Consider the following 19475-nt stretch of genomic DNA (forward strand, 5'->3'; position numbering starts at 1 on the left):
CTCCGCATCTCTGGCCTGTACCCCAGTTCTGTACGAATAAATAAATAAATCTTTAAAATAAATAAATAAATCTAATTAAATAAATAGGAAGAAAATATTTTAAAAATCAGACTCTAAACAGTCTGAATGTATAAGGACAAGTACTTATTTAGCAAGAAATCTTCTATCACAAATTTAACTTTTTTTTTTTTTTTATGAATTGTTTCATTTGCTTTGGACCAAATGTTTCCTCTTATTACATCTTTCCTGTAGTCAGCAAGACTTGGGAATAGTAGCCTAAGTTAATTTTTTTAATACAGTTTTAAAATTATTTTTTCTTTTTTTGGATAGATAATGTATTCAGTGAATTTTACATGAAGAGTTGGACAAGGCTAGTTAACATTGTATTAATGTTTTGTAATTTATAAGTTACTTTTTAAATTTTTATGTGGTCTTATTTGATCCTGTGAATCAGACATACCATTCCATTTTATTTATGAGAACACTGATTACCTAAGGTTCTCTAGTTCACCATAGTTGATAATGAACCAAAATTTAAGCCTAAGTCCCTTGACTCTTATAAGCAAAAAATAAAGTGATGTCTGTCTAATGCCTAAAATAAGTCTTCTAAAACAAATCTTCTCAAGTTTATGGTTTTATTAAATATTAAGCATCTCCCATATTTTGTTTTCCCAGTTTAAGATGTGCTAACATCTCATATTACCTAATAGAATATTGAACCAATAGATACTTCCTACATGATTGTGTAATATACTCTTTGTCTTCTTACATGAGTTTATTCTTCTTCAGGTGGTTCATGCAGACATTTGTACCCAGGGTTCTCTGCTGCAAAATGCTGATGTTATTATAATGAACAATGTCTTCGAATATTTTCTTGATGAGGCAGAACAGGCCAGGTATGTTCTTTGTTTAAGCAATAAATCTTGTTAGAATATATCCAAAGTATGAAAAGGGATTGGTGTGATAAAAATGTCTTATTATTAACAATTTTTTTAAAAGATTTATTTTTTTATGCATACAGACAGGGGTACAGGCCAGAGGTGCAGGGGCAGTGAGAGGATTCACCAGAGACAGTGAATAGAACAGGCAGAGTGTTGAAGTACACTGCTGAGGGGAGCAACGGGTGGGTCATAAGAGGTCTGCCATGCCATGTGGATCACCTCCGGGGCAGGGATCGAACTCATGCTGAAGTGACTTTAGCTTCTTAGTGCTGTACTTTAATCCACCGTTCCACCAGGGAGGGCCCCATATTAAACTTGTGGTTTATGGCTTCTTCCACTGTGAGATTCTACTAATCAGGAAATGTGTTAATGTATAAGACAAATATAAAAATAAACTTGGTCTAACTTTTAAAAATATTCCCTCTAATTTCAGGCAGATATAAAATGATACCATGACCCAACCATTTGCTTAACAATCTTGGATGCAATAACAGTTCCCCAATGCCTTTGTACTTATTCTTTTCTGCCCCAGTTATTTTTTTTTTCTTGGAAAAAACATATATGTTATCCTACCACAAAATGATAGGAATCTATACAAAAATGATAAAAATAGTGCCTATGAATGACTATAAAACAAAGTATAAAAATGTTATCACACTTAAAAATGTTCTTGAGGCCTTCCCTGGTGGCGCAGCGGGTTGAAGCACAGCACTGAGAATCTAAAGCCGCTTCCGCATTAGTTCGATTCCCGCCTGCCCAGGAGGTGACCACATGGTGTGGCAGACCTCTCCTGACCCACCCGCTGCTCCCCTCAGCAATGTACTTCGTCAATCTGCCTGTTCTGTTCCCCACTCTGTCTCTGGTGAAGCCTCTCACCGCCCCTGAGCCTCTGGCCTGTACCCGAGTTCTGTATGCACAAATAAATAAATCTTTTTTTTAAAAAAAAATGTTCTTGAGGTTGTAATAGTAGTTTCCTGAAATTTATTCTACTATTCAAGAAATGGAAAAATTAGCAAACCTGTGATCACGTTTTGATTTGTCTGCCACAGGACAGGACCTATAGGGTTTCTCCAATTAGAAAAATTCTATAGTCTATAGACACTAGCCAGTTAGGCTTGTAGACAGTTTATTTATCATTATGGGATGTATGTCCCTATGCAAGAAAGTCCCTTTCATATATATATAAAGGGGAATTGCACAGATGTTTGGATTAGTGTTTCAGTAAGATTTCTACTGCAGAAAAATAAAAATTATACAATTATAGACTGTAAATAATTAATACTGAATAGAATCTTAATAGTAAAATCTCTTTATTTTGTCCACCTTCATCTTTATTCTCTTTCTCTCTCCCCCCCCCTTCTCTCAACACACACACACATATACACATATATTCTCTGTTTCTCACACCAGGTTAAGGTTACTATGAAATTAACAACTGAAATACTTTAAAAGAAATTGATTTAAGAGAAGTTTGATCATATATATACTACTAAAAAAGTGTAAGAGGCTCCTTTTCAATTAATGATTACTTTGCAAATCTAGGGTGTTACCTTGTAATGAGCTCTAACTTTTCTGAGTACACAGATCCTAAACAGAATAGGTGATTTTTGGTCACAAAGTAAGCACATGAGCAAAGTTTTCATCATAGTAGCCTTTTAAGTTTAATTTTCTGTAAACAATATACGATTAATTCTTTGTCTTTTTTTTTCGCATAGAAGAACTAGGGTACAGGCCATAGGTGCAGGATAGTGAGGAGCGCTGAGGGGATTCAGCAGAGACAGTGTGGGGAGCAGAACAGGCAGATTTACTGAATAGCGGACAAGACAGCAGAGGTCTGCTGCACCATATGTGAGTTGGCTCCCTGGCCAGGGATGGAACTCAGGCCACAGCAGTGACAGCACTAAGACTTCACCCCTAGGCCACTATGGAAGCCCAGCTCTTTATCTTTTTAAGTTAATGACCAGTTAGCCAAACATTACATAATTGTTGAAGAATGGAATATTACCAGGTTTATGTTGAATAAGAAATTAAAAGATAAACCATATTAAACTTTTCAGAGATTCACTATAGAAAGATTTTGATTGGTAAACAATGTTGACAGTTACTGGTGAAGCTGATACTGGAAATACTGCAAGTTTGTAAAAACACTTTTTGGTACATTCATTCATGAACTCTACATGATTCACTGAATAGGTATTGGTCACATGTTTTTGCTTAATCATTTTTCTTAAAATAGGCTAGAGCACAGTGAACTCTAAATATAGATAGGTTATAATTTCTCAGGGATGTCTTCATCATGAATGACAATATACAGAAGAAAGTTTAGAAGGTATAATAAAGCATCCTGATATTGGAATCCTGACAAAATTGACCATTTGCTTATATTAATTTTATATTGTAATAAATGACAAAAAAAGAGATGACACACCCAAAACTCCAGGGACTTGTAATCTTAATCAGAATCTGAGGACAAATGAAGGAGTTGGCATATAAGTAAAACCTAAAATATATCACAATAATAGAAAATGTGTATTAAGAAAAGTTAGAGCTCATTACAAAGTGACACCCTAGATTTGCAAAGTAATCATTAGTTGAAAAGGAGCCTCTTTATATATATTTTTTTAGTAAGTAGATACAACAGATATAATTACTGCAGTTTATAACATAAAGAACAAGCGCTATTTTAAGAGATATGCCAATATTCAGCTTCATTCTTACTAAATAAACAGATAAAATATGTTCTTTTTGTTACTAAACAGCAAACAGCTTTAGCCCAAACATAGTGACACTTATTTTTTTTTCACTTTTTTTTATTACAAAAGTTTATTTTTACATCATTTTGTACATTTTTTTTTCCATCTCAATTGTAATCCCCGCGGGTTTCCCATCACCAAGTCACCCGTGTGCCATCACCATAATCCCGTGCATTCCCCCCCCCCATTTTTTATCCCATTCCTCACTCCACCCCCGCAAAATGTCTCTGATATATGGTTGTTCATTATTTTTGTTACTTTCTCGCCTGGTCCATTATACTCCTGCTATGAGTGTGACACTTATTTTTTTTTTTTTAAAGATTTATTTATTTGTTCATACAGAACTGGGGTACAGTCCAGAGGCTCAGGGTGGCGAGAGGCTTCACCATACACAGAGTGGGGAGCAGAACAGGCAGATCTACGAAGTACACTGCTGAGGGGAGCAGCGGGCGGGTCAGGAGAGGTCTGCCACGCCATGTGGTCACCTCCGGGGCAGGCGGGAATCGAACTCATGCGGAAGTGGCTTTAGCTTCTCAGTGCTGTGCTTTAACCCACTGCGCCACCAGGGAGGGCCATGACACTTATTTTTTAACATGGCTGCATTTTTTTCAATCTAGCTTGAGAAAAAGAACATTTTTATCATTTCTCCTAATATACTGCAAAATATTTGCAATTTAAATAGCCATTGCTGTAACTTAAATAAGTGCATGTGCATTTAGGGTCTGTCAGCTGCACTGCAAGAGATGCACATTTCTGCTTTGCTTGAGCATTGCTTCCCAGTAGTGGGACACTATTGAGACTCATGCATGGGATAAAAATCCAGTGTATGTCTGTCCTAAAGATAAACAAGAGGTGGTTACGTGGATGCCGCCCACTGACATACATTACACATAGCATTCCATTGCGCTTTAAAATCTAGTTGATTCTACAATCGAGATAGAAAAAAAAATGTGCAAAATGATGTAAAAATAAACTTTTGTAATAATTTAAAAAAAAATCTAGTTGATTCTTTAAACCTCTCTATTGCCCGCATTATCCAGAAGTCTTCTGTTGACTATTTCTGACATTCAGATGAAGTATAATTTCATTCCTTATGTTATGTATAAAGATCTAATCTATATATTATATTCTTATTATAGGTCTTTGCTTGGTTACTGGTTTCCATGACCTATTTCCAGGCTCTTCCCTACTCCATCCTTAGCAGTTTCTGCTCCCCACTCCCCAAGCCTCCACTCTCTCTAATCAGTTTGACACACTCATAAAGCTGAACCAGCTTAACTTGTGTATTGATTCTTAAAAATGGATTTTGACCTTACCTGTGATACCAAAACTCCCATCCTGTTGAATCTTTTCAATACTGTAACTTCATAATGTTGTCATTACGCCTTCAGAGACTAGATAGTGTACCAATTTCTAGTGTGTTCTGCTGTACCATTTCAAATCACCAGGGACACTTTTTGCTCACCTGAGCTTGTAGACACCACCTATGCTGTATTTCTTTTCTCATCCTGTTTTTTTTTTTTTTTAAGTGGTTTATGGCTTATCTCACATGTAGAATGTACAGAAACAAAGCAAAGGAACAGTCAGAACCAAATCAAAACAAACTCTTGAAATTTGACTGCAGACTTAGGCTACTAGAAAGTAGCAAGGGCTGGTGGCAGGCACCCGGAGTAAGGCAGAGGATTGGGACTTTGGTGGTGGGTGTGGTAACATATATTTGTAGATTCGTAAACCTGTGCCCCTAAAACAAGGTAAACTGTAAAAGGTGAGGGGTCCCCAATCATTCTAATAGGATGACTTAATGTCTCAGTGAAAAGAAAAATGTTGTTAAAGGTATCATATAAGCAGTATCTTTCACAAACTGGGTATTAACAATTTTTTTCCCCATTGTGTAGACCATAAAAGCATCTCATGCATAAAAAAATTCTGGTGTCTAGAAAAACCTAACTTATGAGTTTTTAATGTATTTTAGAGCCTGGGAATATATCAGCCATAATGTACGGAAACAAGGGTCATTATTAGTGACAGTACCAAGTCTTGAAGATTCTCTCTCGGGTCTGAAGGTATGTAAGCCTCTTTTCCAACATTTTTATTGTTCAAACTTTTTCTTTGCTTTTTCTGGGAGCTAGTGTAATACTCTAGAAATATTTAATCTGAATGTAGTAACAAACACAATGAATAACACCACCTTGTGACTTAAAAGCTGGTTTGTTCACTCACTCAACAGTTGTGAAATTGTGATTCTTTTCTTGATATAGGTTCCTTTAATTCACCCAGTTTTTCTAACTGTGTTATACTTTAGGTTAACAAATGCTATTAAATGTTCATAAGAGGCCTAGAATACCCACATTATATCTTTTGTGCTTAGGACAAAAGGAACAAGCTTCAAGATTTCTTGTTAGTAGACTACAAACCCAAGTACTGGGCACAGTTTAGCTTCTAGATCAGTTTGAAATCTTGCACAAACCACTAACTTGTTCCTTAGATTCTACATAGGAAAAGACAATATTTAATATTAAGATTTAGAAATCCCTAGGTGAAAGATACTGTTGTATTTCTTAATACCAAGTATTGTTATTTTCTGCAGTAGTGCTTTTCTTGTGTAGAAGCACTGTCAACTTAAGTACCTATTTCTTCCTTTAAGCAGTCATACCTTGAAAAGACTTATGTCACACAGAAATAATTCATATTTATCATAAGAGAAATAATCCAGAGATACATAAAGAAAAAAATGTTAGTCTCCTCAACTGTCTCCTTATGAGATTCTCACACTATAAGTGATATGATCCTACCACACTTACTCTAATTTTTAAAAGCTTCTTTTTTTTTTCCAAGGAGTCTTATTGCTATTTCTTATATAAATGAGAAATCTATTTCAATTGAAAAGAATTTTAGGCATAGCACATAAATACCACAAGCCCCCAAGGGCACAAAACAAAATAGTCTTGTAAGGAATATAAACATTTATAGTTACATAATTGTGAAACTACATAGTAAGAAAAACATCTCTTTTATTAGCTAAAGCTCAATTAAAAGAGTATCTTTTTAAATATGTGGTAGCTAACTTATATATTGAAATAATTTAGTCGTTTTTACTTACCAAAATAATAGTTTTCATACTAAATAAATAAGTCTATGTAGATAACCTTTGGAATTAATATAATGGAAAAGTCCTTACACATAAGCTCTTAAAGAACCTTACTGCTTTCCTATTAAGGAAACTTTAAAAAGATTTATACATTGGTGGCTCCAGAATTTCTGTGGCATAGAGACTCAAGTTTGTTAACAGATATGATGAGTCTAGTGAAGATCTGGAGCGATATCAGCCCCATAGCACTGTCGCCTTTATACATATAGTTTTTCTATATTATCTGTATTCCAATTATTAGTTTTTTTATTGCTTACATCTAATAATTTTTAAATAAGTTACATTAAATTTTTTATTTATTCTTTAAAATCCCAGAATCCACAGACCTCCCACTTAGTACAACAAAGAACTATTCATGTGGCACCATGTAGCATTTAGTCCTTCTCATTGCAGTCTGAGTCCTTCTCATACAATTCTGTTGTGTTCAACTACTTAGTCATGATTTTTTGAAATTATAGGAAATAGGATCATTGCAGAGAAATTATAGGAAATAGGATCATTGCAGAATTCATTTCAATCTTTTTTTCCCCAGGTTAATATACAGTTATCTGCCTGGGTTGAAGAGTTACCTCTGAACTATGACGTATGCCCAGAAAAGGATACTGACAGGGAAGCTCTTGAACAAATACATTTATATAAGATTCTCTAGCATGGAAAATATTCTTTTTAATGTTTTGTTTGAGTATATTCCAAAATAAAAATAAGTAATATGACCCCAATACCCTATACATATTTTTTTTGTATTCCTTTCTAATCTTTGTACATATGCTTACATATTTCTGAGTAGATGTATATATGTGTATACAACTTTGTTTGCTTTCTGTGATAATTTAATTAAAATATTTATCTGAAAAAATGGTTTTCCTTTATTTTGTCAAAAATAAACATATGTGTCCTTATTTAGTGAACTTTTTAAAAAGACCAGAAGTTTTTAAAAAGACCAGAATTAGCATCTTCTGTGAAAGAAGGGTAGAGGAGGGTTACATTGTATCCCATTTATTAGGGCTTTACTCACTAAGATTCCTGTATACATCTATATGTGAATAAGCTCAAGGACTAAAATAAAAACTAATTATACTTGCTAGAAAAAAAAAATAAAGGATAGGGCCCTCCCTGGTGGCGCAGCGGGTTAAAGCACAGCACTAAGAATCTAAAGCCACTTCCACATGAGTTCGATCCCCGCCTGCCCAGGAGGTGATCCATATGGTGCGGCAGACCTCTCCTGACTCAGCAGTGTACTTCATCTATCTGCCTGTTCTGCTCCCCGCTCTGTGTGTGGTGAATCCTCTCACCGCCCCTGCACCTCTGGCCTGTACCCCAGTTCTGTACACATAAATAATAAATAAATAAGTCTTTTTTAAAAATTAAGGATACCCTCCAAAATATGAATGACAATTATAGCTAGGTGGTACAACTACTGGTGGTTTTCTTTTTTGTGTTTTCCATTTTTTGATAAAGACTTTCTTGTGAAATCAGGAAGCACAAATCATTTTAAAGACTACAAAGAAACATGAAAACTTAAGCACTTACCTAGTTCCAGTAATTTCATGTTTAGTATTAAATTACTTTTTTTAACTAAACTACATTTTGAAGAATTGCCAATTCCTTTGGAGACATAGCATGTGATGTATTTTTTTGTCATTCTGCTTATGAATGCTTAGGAGGAATTTGTAATGACAGTAACAAAAATAAGGTGTTTGGTTCCTTTCTGCTGGAACTGTCATCTTCCAGTAAAGCACCAAACACAGGGGAAACCAACAGAAAGGGAAACTGAAACTGAAGAGGGTAGCTAAATGTTCTCTCAGCCTTGTGGAAACATGAAGTTATTCATGTTTTGACCATATATGTATGGAACTACAAGTATATCACCGTATTGTAGACATCGAGGGATGGACATTGTTAAAAAAAAAAGAATACGGGACCCTCCCTGGTGGTGCAGTGGGTTGAGGCACAGCACTAAGAAGCTAAAGCCACTTCAGCATGAGTTCGAACCCTGCCTGCCCCAGAGGTGACCCACATAGCACGGCAGACCTCTGCTGACCCGCCCACTGCTCCCCTCAGCAGTGTACTTCATCAGTGTGCCTGTTCTGCTCCCCGCTCTTGTCTCTGGTGAATCCTCACCACCCCCGCACCTCTGGCCTGTACCCCAGTTTCTGTATGAATAAATAAATCTTTTATTAAAAAAGAATGCCCTGCAAGTGTTACTATTGCAAAGCTAGAATATTCTATAATGCTACTCAGAATACAGTTTGCATTACTGTAAACTAATTGCAAAGGGGAAATTTCTTGCTAAGAGAATTATAGTCATGTCAAGCATATGCAATACTCTTAAGGAGCCAAGATAGCTCTCTGAAACATGAAAGAAAATGATGCTTGGATTCAGCTGGAGCACCAGCCTGCATCACCCAGAGAAGTATACTTTATGAGAACCTGTGGAAAGGATCTGAACTCCCAGATCTGGTGTAATATTAAATATCACAATAAATACGATCATTTCACTAGTTACTTATTACATATTTCTTATTACCCATTCCTACTATGTTACTAAATATTCTACCATTCTAGTCACCTGAAAAGAAGCTAAAGCTGAGTTAGGAAGTCAGCATCACCTGGTGGCCTCTCAGAACAATTAATAGACATTTCCATGAGCCTGTGCATATTTTCTGAGATTTGGGAAAGGTAAACAAGAGAAAAATGTTTTAAAATATTCTGTAGCTGTTATTCTTAGGATGGCTTTACACATAAAACAAATTTGTTGGTTTATTGTATATTTAGGCATCTAAGTTTCAAACAGTAATTGGTTCCAACTAGTAAAGATAACATTATATAAAACACTAGTAGTCATGAAAAAAAAAATCATTAGCACTATGGCACATCATTACAAACATATAACACAATGAATTTCATTTTATGCTGTCCCTATCCTTGAAAAACTGTTTCCTAAACTCTGAATACTAGTTGCTCTAGTGTTTATTTGACCACCACTTAGAAACATGAACCTCTAAAGCAAAATCTCTTGCTATGGCCCTGGTTGAATGCCAAAATTCCCATTCTAGAATGCCCTGTACAGGACAGAAGGAGGGAGAACACTTAAAGTGCTCTACACTATGAGGGGAGAAGTCTATTTGTAAACCAAATTTCAATCTCTTATCTGTAAAATAAAAATATTTAGCTTACATATCCAGAGTACAAGATTATGTTTCCATAGATGTACTTTTAAAGATAGAGAAAAAAACAGTTAATTGTTTAGTGTTGCCACTGGTATGATTTTAGACATTAAAATAACTATAGATTTTCAGTTGGAGTAGAAAAAAAGTCTAAAATATTTTGTGATAAGCACACATGTATTATGTGCCAATACATTTTTTAAAAAACACCTGACTCAAAATTGGCACTACAGTAATTTGAGTCCTTATACACCAGGGTTAATAGTCTCTGTGTGGAATCATTTAACCTAATTTTAAAATATATATATATATACTTGTCAGGAGACAATTACTATCCATAGAAAAGGCTATTTTCTTTCTTTAGGAAAATTTGGAGTGACAGACATTTTACATTTCATAGGTGTCACTTCATAGCCTCAACATCCTGTCTAACCACTGGCATCCATGCAGAGTTTCTCAAAAAGCCAGAAGCAAAGGAGGGTAGGTAACATATTTTCATATTTCAGCAACCGAATGAAAACTATGGGAAAAGGAAAATATTTTTCATGTTAATGGTGCTCATGCAACCAAGAACACTGACTATAGTAAATATCCAAATTATTTAGCTCTACCTAATACATGACTGATTTAATGAAAGAGTTAAAATAATAGAAAACAAAAAAGTTTTTTAAAGATTGATTTATTTATGCATATAGGACTGGGGTACTGGTCAAAGGTACAGGGGCTATAAGAGAATTAACCAGACAGAGTGGGGAGCAGAACAGGCAGGTTGACGAAGTACACTACTGAGGGGAGCAGTGGGTGAGACATAAAGAGGTTTGCTGAGCCATGTGGGTGACCTCTGGGGCTGGGGATCAGTCATGCTGAAGCAGCTGCAGATAGCGTCACAGTGCTGCGATCTAACCAACTGGTTGCACCACCAAAGAGGGCAAACAAAATTAGGATTTTAGGACTTTTTGTGCCAATGTTATTTCAAAATGAATAAACTTCATAAAGAGCTTCTCTTGGTCACCTCATCCAACCTCCAAAACCCTCTACTAATGCAGATGCCCCTGAGTTCTGGAAAAGCTCCCACACCGGGATGCCACAGCAAACTTGTATCATCATTAGGCATAAGTTATTTTTTTGCTGATCGTGAATTTCAGCACCATTTAATTATTGCACTAATTCCTTCTGTCTATCTAGCCTGCAGCCAGCCTCTGCAGATAACAAAAGTGGAACACTTTGTCCCACCTTGAAGGAGTTTAAACTTTAAGGAGGGGAAAGGATACATTAGTTTAGATACAGGGTTAGGAAAGATGTTCCTGGTAGAGAGAACAAGATGTGCAGCGGCATAGAGGATAGTAAGTATTTTAGTATGATTGGAGATCAGGGTAGGGTTACATGAGACTGGTGAAACAGTGTATGCCAGATCAGGAAGGCATGGTATGCCAAGCAAAGAAGGTCACATTTTGTTCTGTGGGTCAGAATGAGCCATGAAAAGATTTTAAGCAGCATATTGATATGGTCAGGGTAAAATTCTGGAAACATTGTCTAAGTTGATTAAAGGGAAGAGACTAGGCAAATCAGTATGTAATGGTCAGGTGAATCCAATAGGAATAAACTAAGGAAATAGAGGGAAAATGGAGTCAAGATCTGCTTAAGAGAATTGGGGAAAACAGAATATATTGTTTTCATTACATTTTTTAAATAAGTAATAAAATAAATGAGGCCTTACCACAGATTTATTAGGCTAAAAGATAATAGCAAGAAACCTACTGAATGAAGTCTTAAACTATCAGGATAAAAATAGTTAACTAAGTATATGGGCCAAAAAGAAATGCAGAAGGCAAAAATTAAAATAATAACCCATAACTTGAAAAAAAAAAAACTGCCAAGGGTGAAATTCTCTCCTACCGCCCCCCACACAGACACACACACACACACACACACACAACAAACTAGGATATTAGCATTGAAGAAAAGAATGTGGGTGGGGCATATGGTTCCAAACATTTTTCATGTAAATAAATAAGAATCTAGCCAGGGGAAAAAAAAAAAACTTTTACTATTATACTGGGAACATGCTAGTACAGTAAAAGATTACTTCAAGAGGAACTCATTTCCTGGATACCACATTAATTAAACAGTACTTGGAACCGGGGCTGTTGCTAACTTCCCTAGACTTGCCAAGATGCCTTAAGCAACTCAATCACCTTAGGCTAGAGTTTATCCACTTATAAAATAAGTTGATTGATGTTTCTGACCATGAGTTTCACGGGAGTATGTTATATATTAACTGAATGATGAGCACTTTGAGGTATACAACTGGGGGAAAAAAGGCATCAATAGAATCTAAATTTGAATTATTTTTAGTTTTATCAAAAAAGCTAATAGATAGAATCATGATCATTGTATCAAGGACCCTCATTCAAATTCAGGTTGTTCTTTGTTAACAATAACAAGCATCTCATCTGTTAAATTTTCTAAAACACCTTAGTGTTTTCAAATTTCTACTTTCATTGAGGGAGATAAAACAAACAAAAAAATGCCCACAGTAACCCTCCCAGAAGTAAAATGATTTTGGATTAATTAAAATGTATTCCTGTAGACAAAGGAAAAGATATATCAGAAAAATCTCAACTGAATCTAATGGTAGGAAAAGATCACAAGCTATGAGATCGGTCTTAGGCTCTACTAGAACTCTTCCATACTGAGCTAAGTCAGACAGATCCCTAAGATGAGAAGATGATATCTATTTCCTTGAGACCTCAAGGAAAAAAAAAAAACTTACCATTTATTGACCTATTTTCTCCATGAGGCAACTTTGACAACAATCAATGAAGTAGAAGTTATTAATTCTATTTAACAGATGAATAAACTACATTTTAGTGAAGTTAAGAAACTTACCAAAAATTGTACAGCTGATAAATTATAGAGCCAAGATTCAACCATATTTCTATCTGACCTCCAAAACCTGTGCTCTTTTGTATGCTGCCTCTTAATTTTAAATTCATAAACTAATATTAACCACAAAATCAACAAATTCATCTTGCCTTGTTTTCTTCTTCAATGTGAGAGTTTGACTGTCAAAAGCAGGAACTACAGTTGTGATTGTAAATCTATTGGGTACTTAACCAAGAGGGAAAATGACTGCTATGTCATAGTTCAAACTTTGTGACTTTTAAATAAAAAGACAACATAGCTTTTATATTATAATTGTCATTAATGAAATGAATCAAATATCATAAGTGGAAATTACTAATATTCTATTTTTTCATGAAAGTTATCCACATAGTATTTCTTCCATTTTCCACCATCTCTTACTAAGTTGTTCATGCATTGTAAAATAATATCTGAATTTTTCAAAAACAACTAATAGCACAGAAAATATGCCAAGGTTTTGGCTTTCAGGCAAAAAGAGCAACTAGTAGTATCAATGATTTACGTAAAATCATGACTCAGTTTTTGGATTCCAACTTTGTTTATTTTTCCTTGGCAAACAGACATCATTATTTGTGTCCAAAGGCAAGGTGCAAATAGTAAGAGCCATTCTTTCTGTTGTCAGATGAAGAACTCTGAAGAGTACAGACTTTTGGTGTTAAAGAATAGTTTTGTATAAATTATCCAACTCTTTCCTTAGAGAAAGAAAAATTATTTTTGGAATATCTTATAAACTGCAAAAAATATGGAACTCACAATTTATGGGACAAAATGAAACTTGGAAAATACCTCACATTAATATTGAGAAAGCAGAGCCCTCCTACATTGCTGGTAAGAATATTAAATGGTGTCTTGGAAAACATTTTTCAGTTCAACAAAATGTTAAAGATAGAGTTACCATATGACTTAGCATTTCTACTTCTAGATATGTACCCAGAAGAAAGGAAAACATCCAATAAAGAACCTGTTCACAATGTCCATAACACATTATTATAATACCACCAAAAACAGGGCCAGGAATACAACTATCCACCAACTGATGAATAAACAAAGAGAATAAATAATGTAAAATTCCATACAGGGGTTTTATTTAGAATAATAAGAAATGAAATATTGATGCATGCTACACCATGGATGAGTCTTGAAAATATGCTGAGTGAAAGAAACAATTCACAAAAGATCTCAGGTTGACTGGTTGTGTTTATATGAAATACCCAAAATAGGCAAACCAGAGACAAAAAGTAATTTGTGATTCCTTAGAGCCAAGAGGGGAACCAAGCGGATGGGAAATGACTACTAGTAGTTACAGGGGTCTCTTTTGTGGTAGGGATGATGAAAAGTCTAAAATTTGACTTTGGTGATAGTTACACAATTCTGTGAATATACTAAGAATTATTGCATTGTACACTTTAAATGGCTGGCATTTTGTATTGTATGGTAAGTGCATTATATCCCAAAGAAACCCTTTTTTTAAATGAGGTTTAAAAAAAAAAAAACTCAGTTGCAAAGGATAACTTGTAACAGCTGGATAATTAGTTGGCACAGCAGTTTATATTATTAAGTCATAAAATAGGAAGCCCACCTGGACTTAGTACATGCATGATTTTCCAAAGCAAACAATGGTATCAAAAAGTATGTTTAGTGGGTACTCTCAGCAAATTCATTAGTAGAAATGAGATAATTTCATATTATCATCTGTCATAATGTTGTAATTCTGCAAACATTGTAAACCAGTGGTCTTCTACCTTCTGCCATGCAAGTCCACTGGGACCATGGGCAGATGTGCATCAATTTAATGCACTTTATCTTTCCACTAAAAATGACTTTTACATTATTATAAACATGAAGCAAGATCAGGAGTGTTCTGGCTAGCCAACTTCTAAAAGATAGAAGGCTACCCCAAAACCAATGATGATAGTTTTTTTTTTTAAGATTTATTTTATTTATTCATACAGAACTGGGGTACAGGCCAGAGATGCGGAGGGTGAGAGGATTCACCAGAGACAGAGAAGGGAGCAGAACAGGCAGATCAACGAAGTACACTGCTGAGGGGAGCAGTGGGTGGGTCAGGAGAGGTCTGCCACACCATGTGGTCACATCCCGGGCAGGTGGGGATCGAACTCATGCAGAAGTGGCTTAAGCTTCTTTGTGCTGTGCTTTAACCCGCTGTGCCACCAAGGAGGGCCCTGATGATAGTTTTTTAATGAAGTTTAAAAAGTAACTCATGTTGTAAACAATATCTATTGTATAGAATAACCAGTAATTCTACAGATCTAAATGCAGCGAAGCATGCTGTCCTTTTTCTCTACATTTAATTTAACAGTGCTGGGAAAATTGATCACAGGTATTTATAATTAATCATTGCACATATACCCCAAATTGGCGGATGAAAAGGAGTCTTCAGAAAAATGTGACACTGGGCCCTTGGTGGCATAGCAGGATAAAGCTCAGCCCTACCAAGCTGTCCACAGCCACTGCAGCTCAAGTTCAATCCCAGCCAGGGAGCTGAACCACATGGCATGAAAGACCTCTCCTCACACTCCCGCTGGTCCCCTCAGCAATGTATTTCAGTCGATCTGCCTGTTCTGCTCCCCACTCTGCCTCTGGTGAATCATCTCACCCTTAACGTCTCTGGCCTGCTCCCCAGTTCTTGTATGTATGAATAAATCTTTTTTAAAAAGTGACATTGATAAAATGTATATATATCTTTGGTCACTGCAAAATGATTACAATTTTTGCAGGGGAAACAGTTGGAAGAAGTGAATTTGTTGGGTTCTATTAATATATATATATTTAGAATCTGACTAATTCTTCTAAGTACTATATCTTATGTTAATATTGGTATCAGACTATATAGCTTTTTCAAGAAATAATCAATATACAACAAGCTGTAATCAAGGAATCAAGATATATTTTGAAATCATTTCCACAATCAAAAATGATAAACATCCCCATTGCCTCTAGAGTTTTATCTTTGCCATCCATCCCTCTCTTGACCCCTGCTCTGGCTCAGCTATGGTGAGATATCATTGATCTGATCTATCATCACAGTAGTTTGCTTTACATAAATGGAATCATATCTCATATTTGCTCTGTCTAACTTTTCTCATTCAGCATATATCAATAGTTTATTGTTCTTATTGATGAATAGTAAGAAGTTCATGATATGAACATACTACCTGTCTTTCAAATCCATTCCAGTAGCTGATAAACTTTGACTTGTTTACAGTTTTAACAAATAAATCTTCTTTGAACATTTATTTGTGTATAAGGTTTTATGTAGTTATATGCTTTTATTTCTCTTGAGTAGACACTAAGGACTGGAATGGCTGTATCATATGAGAAGTATATGTTTACATTTCTTTTAAAGATTTTTTAAAGCTGTGTCCTTTGTTAATGTTCTTTAATGCCCATATCTATAGCTTATAAAGTTTTAGTTCTGCATATTTCCTAATAACGAGGTTTGGAAAACCTAGTCTGTTTCGTTTTGATATTTAAGACTTTGGATAACACTTCGAGCTTTAAAAGGTGTATAGAATAGTCATCTGTGGGAAAAAGGAGTGCTTTCTAAGCTTCCTTTAAGTCTAACTGTAATTAATTAACTATAATTAATTTTCCTAAAACTATGCAATTCAGGCTCTCCAGAGTTAGATTTTCAGTTTGGGATTATACAGGTGAAAAAACAAAAGTACAAAAGAGGTCCACAAAATCAGGTAAAGAGAAATAGTTCCTGTGGTTACTACATTTTCTATCCACCTTAGGTTTAAATGGCCGTCCACATGAATCAATGCTCTGCCGTTTTTCAAATGCTTAGGAGCACCCCAAGAGCTACTGGTATTATGAACCCCATTTTGCCTTTATTGCTCATTCCAAGCTTTAATTATTACTATTAATATCTAATTAGGTCTATTCAGTGAAGCAGTAATTCATGCTACCACTTTAAAAATTGGAGTTAGATTGCAACTCTGTTGATAAATCTGGTTTCTTTTAGAGCTGGATACCTTGGAACTTATGTTGTGCCATTTAGACCTTTACCACATACCTGAAACTATTTAAGATTGGAATGTAGCAACGAAAAGACAGACAAACTAGTAACTAGTAAACTTTATGAAGTATACATTCCATGGCAGGAGGATGAAAAGAAGGAAGGGAAAGTTGGCAAAAACTGAAATTTTGCTTAACATAATATTTTTCAAAAACATGTAACTTACTATTAATCAGGAATTATTATACATACCATACCTATGTATTACTTTATATCACCTAATACAGTTTTGTAATAAAATAGCAATATACTTTTATTCTCTATTTTTTCTTAGTCCCTTTTCTCAGTCTTACCAAATTAGATAACATATGTATAACATATAATCAGCATCTTCCATGACAACTTTGGAATTTCTCAATGATAGGGTGTACTACACTAAAAACGGAGACATACACTCAGTACCATACTCACTGAAGCAAGAAAGGATTAATTCTCATGTATACACTCAAAGTTAATGCCACTAGCTTTTCTTATTCTTTATTTTAATAAATGTCACAAGGAAACTCTCTTTGAATAGACACGGTCTTTCTGTTTGAATATTAAATGAAAATGACAAAATTACTTTGGAAGGAGAGATTTGAGTAAGCAGGTCCTACTCCATCCACCTGTAGTAGACTGAAGAACTTTTCATGGAAGGCATTTAGCAAAAGTATACTGGACTTGAAAAGAATTTCCAAAACCTTTTCTTCTCCTTGATCTACATGTTGTATCTCACATGACAGCTTAAACAGAGAATTACCCTTCCAGACTCATACCCCAAACTGACAGGGAGTTAGGTTCAGTACTGGGTCTCTTTCCCTGTATGGTATACCAGGGAAGAAAATCTCTGTTCTACACTTAAGGAAAAAAAAAATAGATTTATTTATGTACACAAGAACTGGAGTACAGGCCATAGCTGCAGGTGATGAGAAGATTCATTAGAGACAGATTGGGGAACAGAACAGGAAAATTGACTGAAAATACACTGCAGAGGGGAGCAGTGGGCGAGTCAGGAGAGGTCTGCTACCCTATGTGGGTCAGCTCCCTGGCTGGGAATCGAACTCATGCTATAGGTTGCTCCAGAGTGCTGTGCATTAACCCATTATGCAACCAGGGAGGGCCTGTTCTATACTTCTCTGCATCTTCAAAACAAACAAAGTCTTCAAATAAGAGATATATTATTGCCCCTAGAAAAGTCATACCCATCAGAATAGGAAATCTTCAAGTATTGGTGGTGAGAGTATTATGAAAATCTGAAAAAGTTTGCATGCCTTGATTAAGCAGTTAAATTTCTCAAAAATTAAGAAAATAACTGATATTTATAAAATGATTTAAGTGTGATGTTTATAATGTTCAAAATTGGAAACAACTTAAATGTCTAATAACTAGGACTAAAATTAGGTACAGCACCTATATTTTGGAATTAATAACAAGCATTCACTAACCTATTCTTAGGTTAAAAATGAGGCTAAAAAGGCCCTCCCTGGTGGTGCAACGGGTTTAAGCACAGCACGATGAAGCTATCAGCAGCCGCTTCAGCACTAGTTCAGTCCCTGACCAGGGAGGTGACCACATGGCACAGCAGACCCCTCCTGACACGCCCACTGCTCCCCTCAGCAGTGTATTTCAGTTGCTCTGCCTGTTCTGCTCCCCACTCTGTCTCTGGTGAATCCTCTCACTGCCCCTGCACCTCTGGCCTGTACCCCAGGTCTGTATGCATAAATAAATAAATCTTTTAAAATGAGGCTATAATGTACATATTATAAGATCCTAATTGTGTGTTATTTGCATGTATGTAAATACATATGTGAATGAAAATGTTAAATGGCATATGCCATATTAATAGTGAATATCTCAGGGATAGAATTTCTTTCTTACTATTCTTCTATATTTTTCAAACTTTTTAAAATGAATGAATCTTTTTTTAAGATTCATTTATTTATGCATACAGGACTGGGGTGCAGACCAAAGGGGGGGCTGTAAGAGGATTCACCAGAGACAGAGTGGGGAGCAGAACAGGCAGATTGACTGAAATACACTGCTGAGGGGAGCAGTGGGCATGTCAGGAGGGGTCTGTCGCACCATGTGGATCACCTCCCTGGTCAGGGACTGAACTGGTGCTGAAGCGGCTGCTGACAGCTTCATTGTGCTGTGCCTTAACCCATTACATCATCAGGGAGGGCCCAGAAAATATATATATATTTTTTTAAGATTTATTTATTTGTGCATACAGAACTGGGGTACAGGCCAGAGGCTCAGGGGCGGTGAGAGGCTTCACCAGAGGGGAGCAGTGGGCATGTCAGGAGGGGTCTGTCGCACCATGTGGATCACCTCCCTGGTCAGGGACTGAACTAGTGCTGAAGCGGCTGCTGACAGCTTCATTGTGCTGTGCCTTAACCCATTACATCATCAGGGAGGGCCCAGAAAATATATATATATATTTTTAAGATTTATTTATTTGTGCATACAGAACTGGGGTACAGGCCAGAGGCTCAGGGGCGGTGAGAGGCTTCACCAGAG

General features: G+C 35.8%; 1 protein-coding gene across 1 annotated transcript in view; it reads left to right on the forward strand.

The window, feature by feature from the left end:
• LOC101625474 overlaps positions 1-7525 on the forward strand; it is a 32700-nt gene extending 25175 nt beyond the window's left edge. The window contains exons 6-8 of the mRNA XM_004681944.2: positions 790-896; positions 5667-5757; positions 7375-7525. Coding sequence (XP_004682001.1) covers positions 790-896; positions 5667-5757; positions 7375-7491 — 315 coding nt within the window. The 3' untranslated portion in view covers positions 7492-7525. The remainder of the gene's footprint in view (positions 1-789; positions 897-5666; positions 5758-7374) is intronic.
• The last annotated feature ends 11950 nt before the right edge of the window (positions 7526-19475 follow it).

This window comes from Condylura cristata, unplaced genomic scaffold, assembly GCF_000260355.1.
Source record: "Condylura cristata isolate star-nosed mole 26May11 unplaced genomic scaffold, ConCri1.0 scaffold00013, whole genome shotgun sequence".
In the NCBI taxonomy this organism is placed as follows: Eukaryota; Metazoa; Chordata; class Mammalia; order Eulipotyphla; family Talpidae; genus Condylura; species Condylura cristata.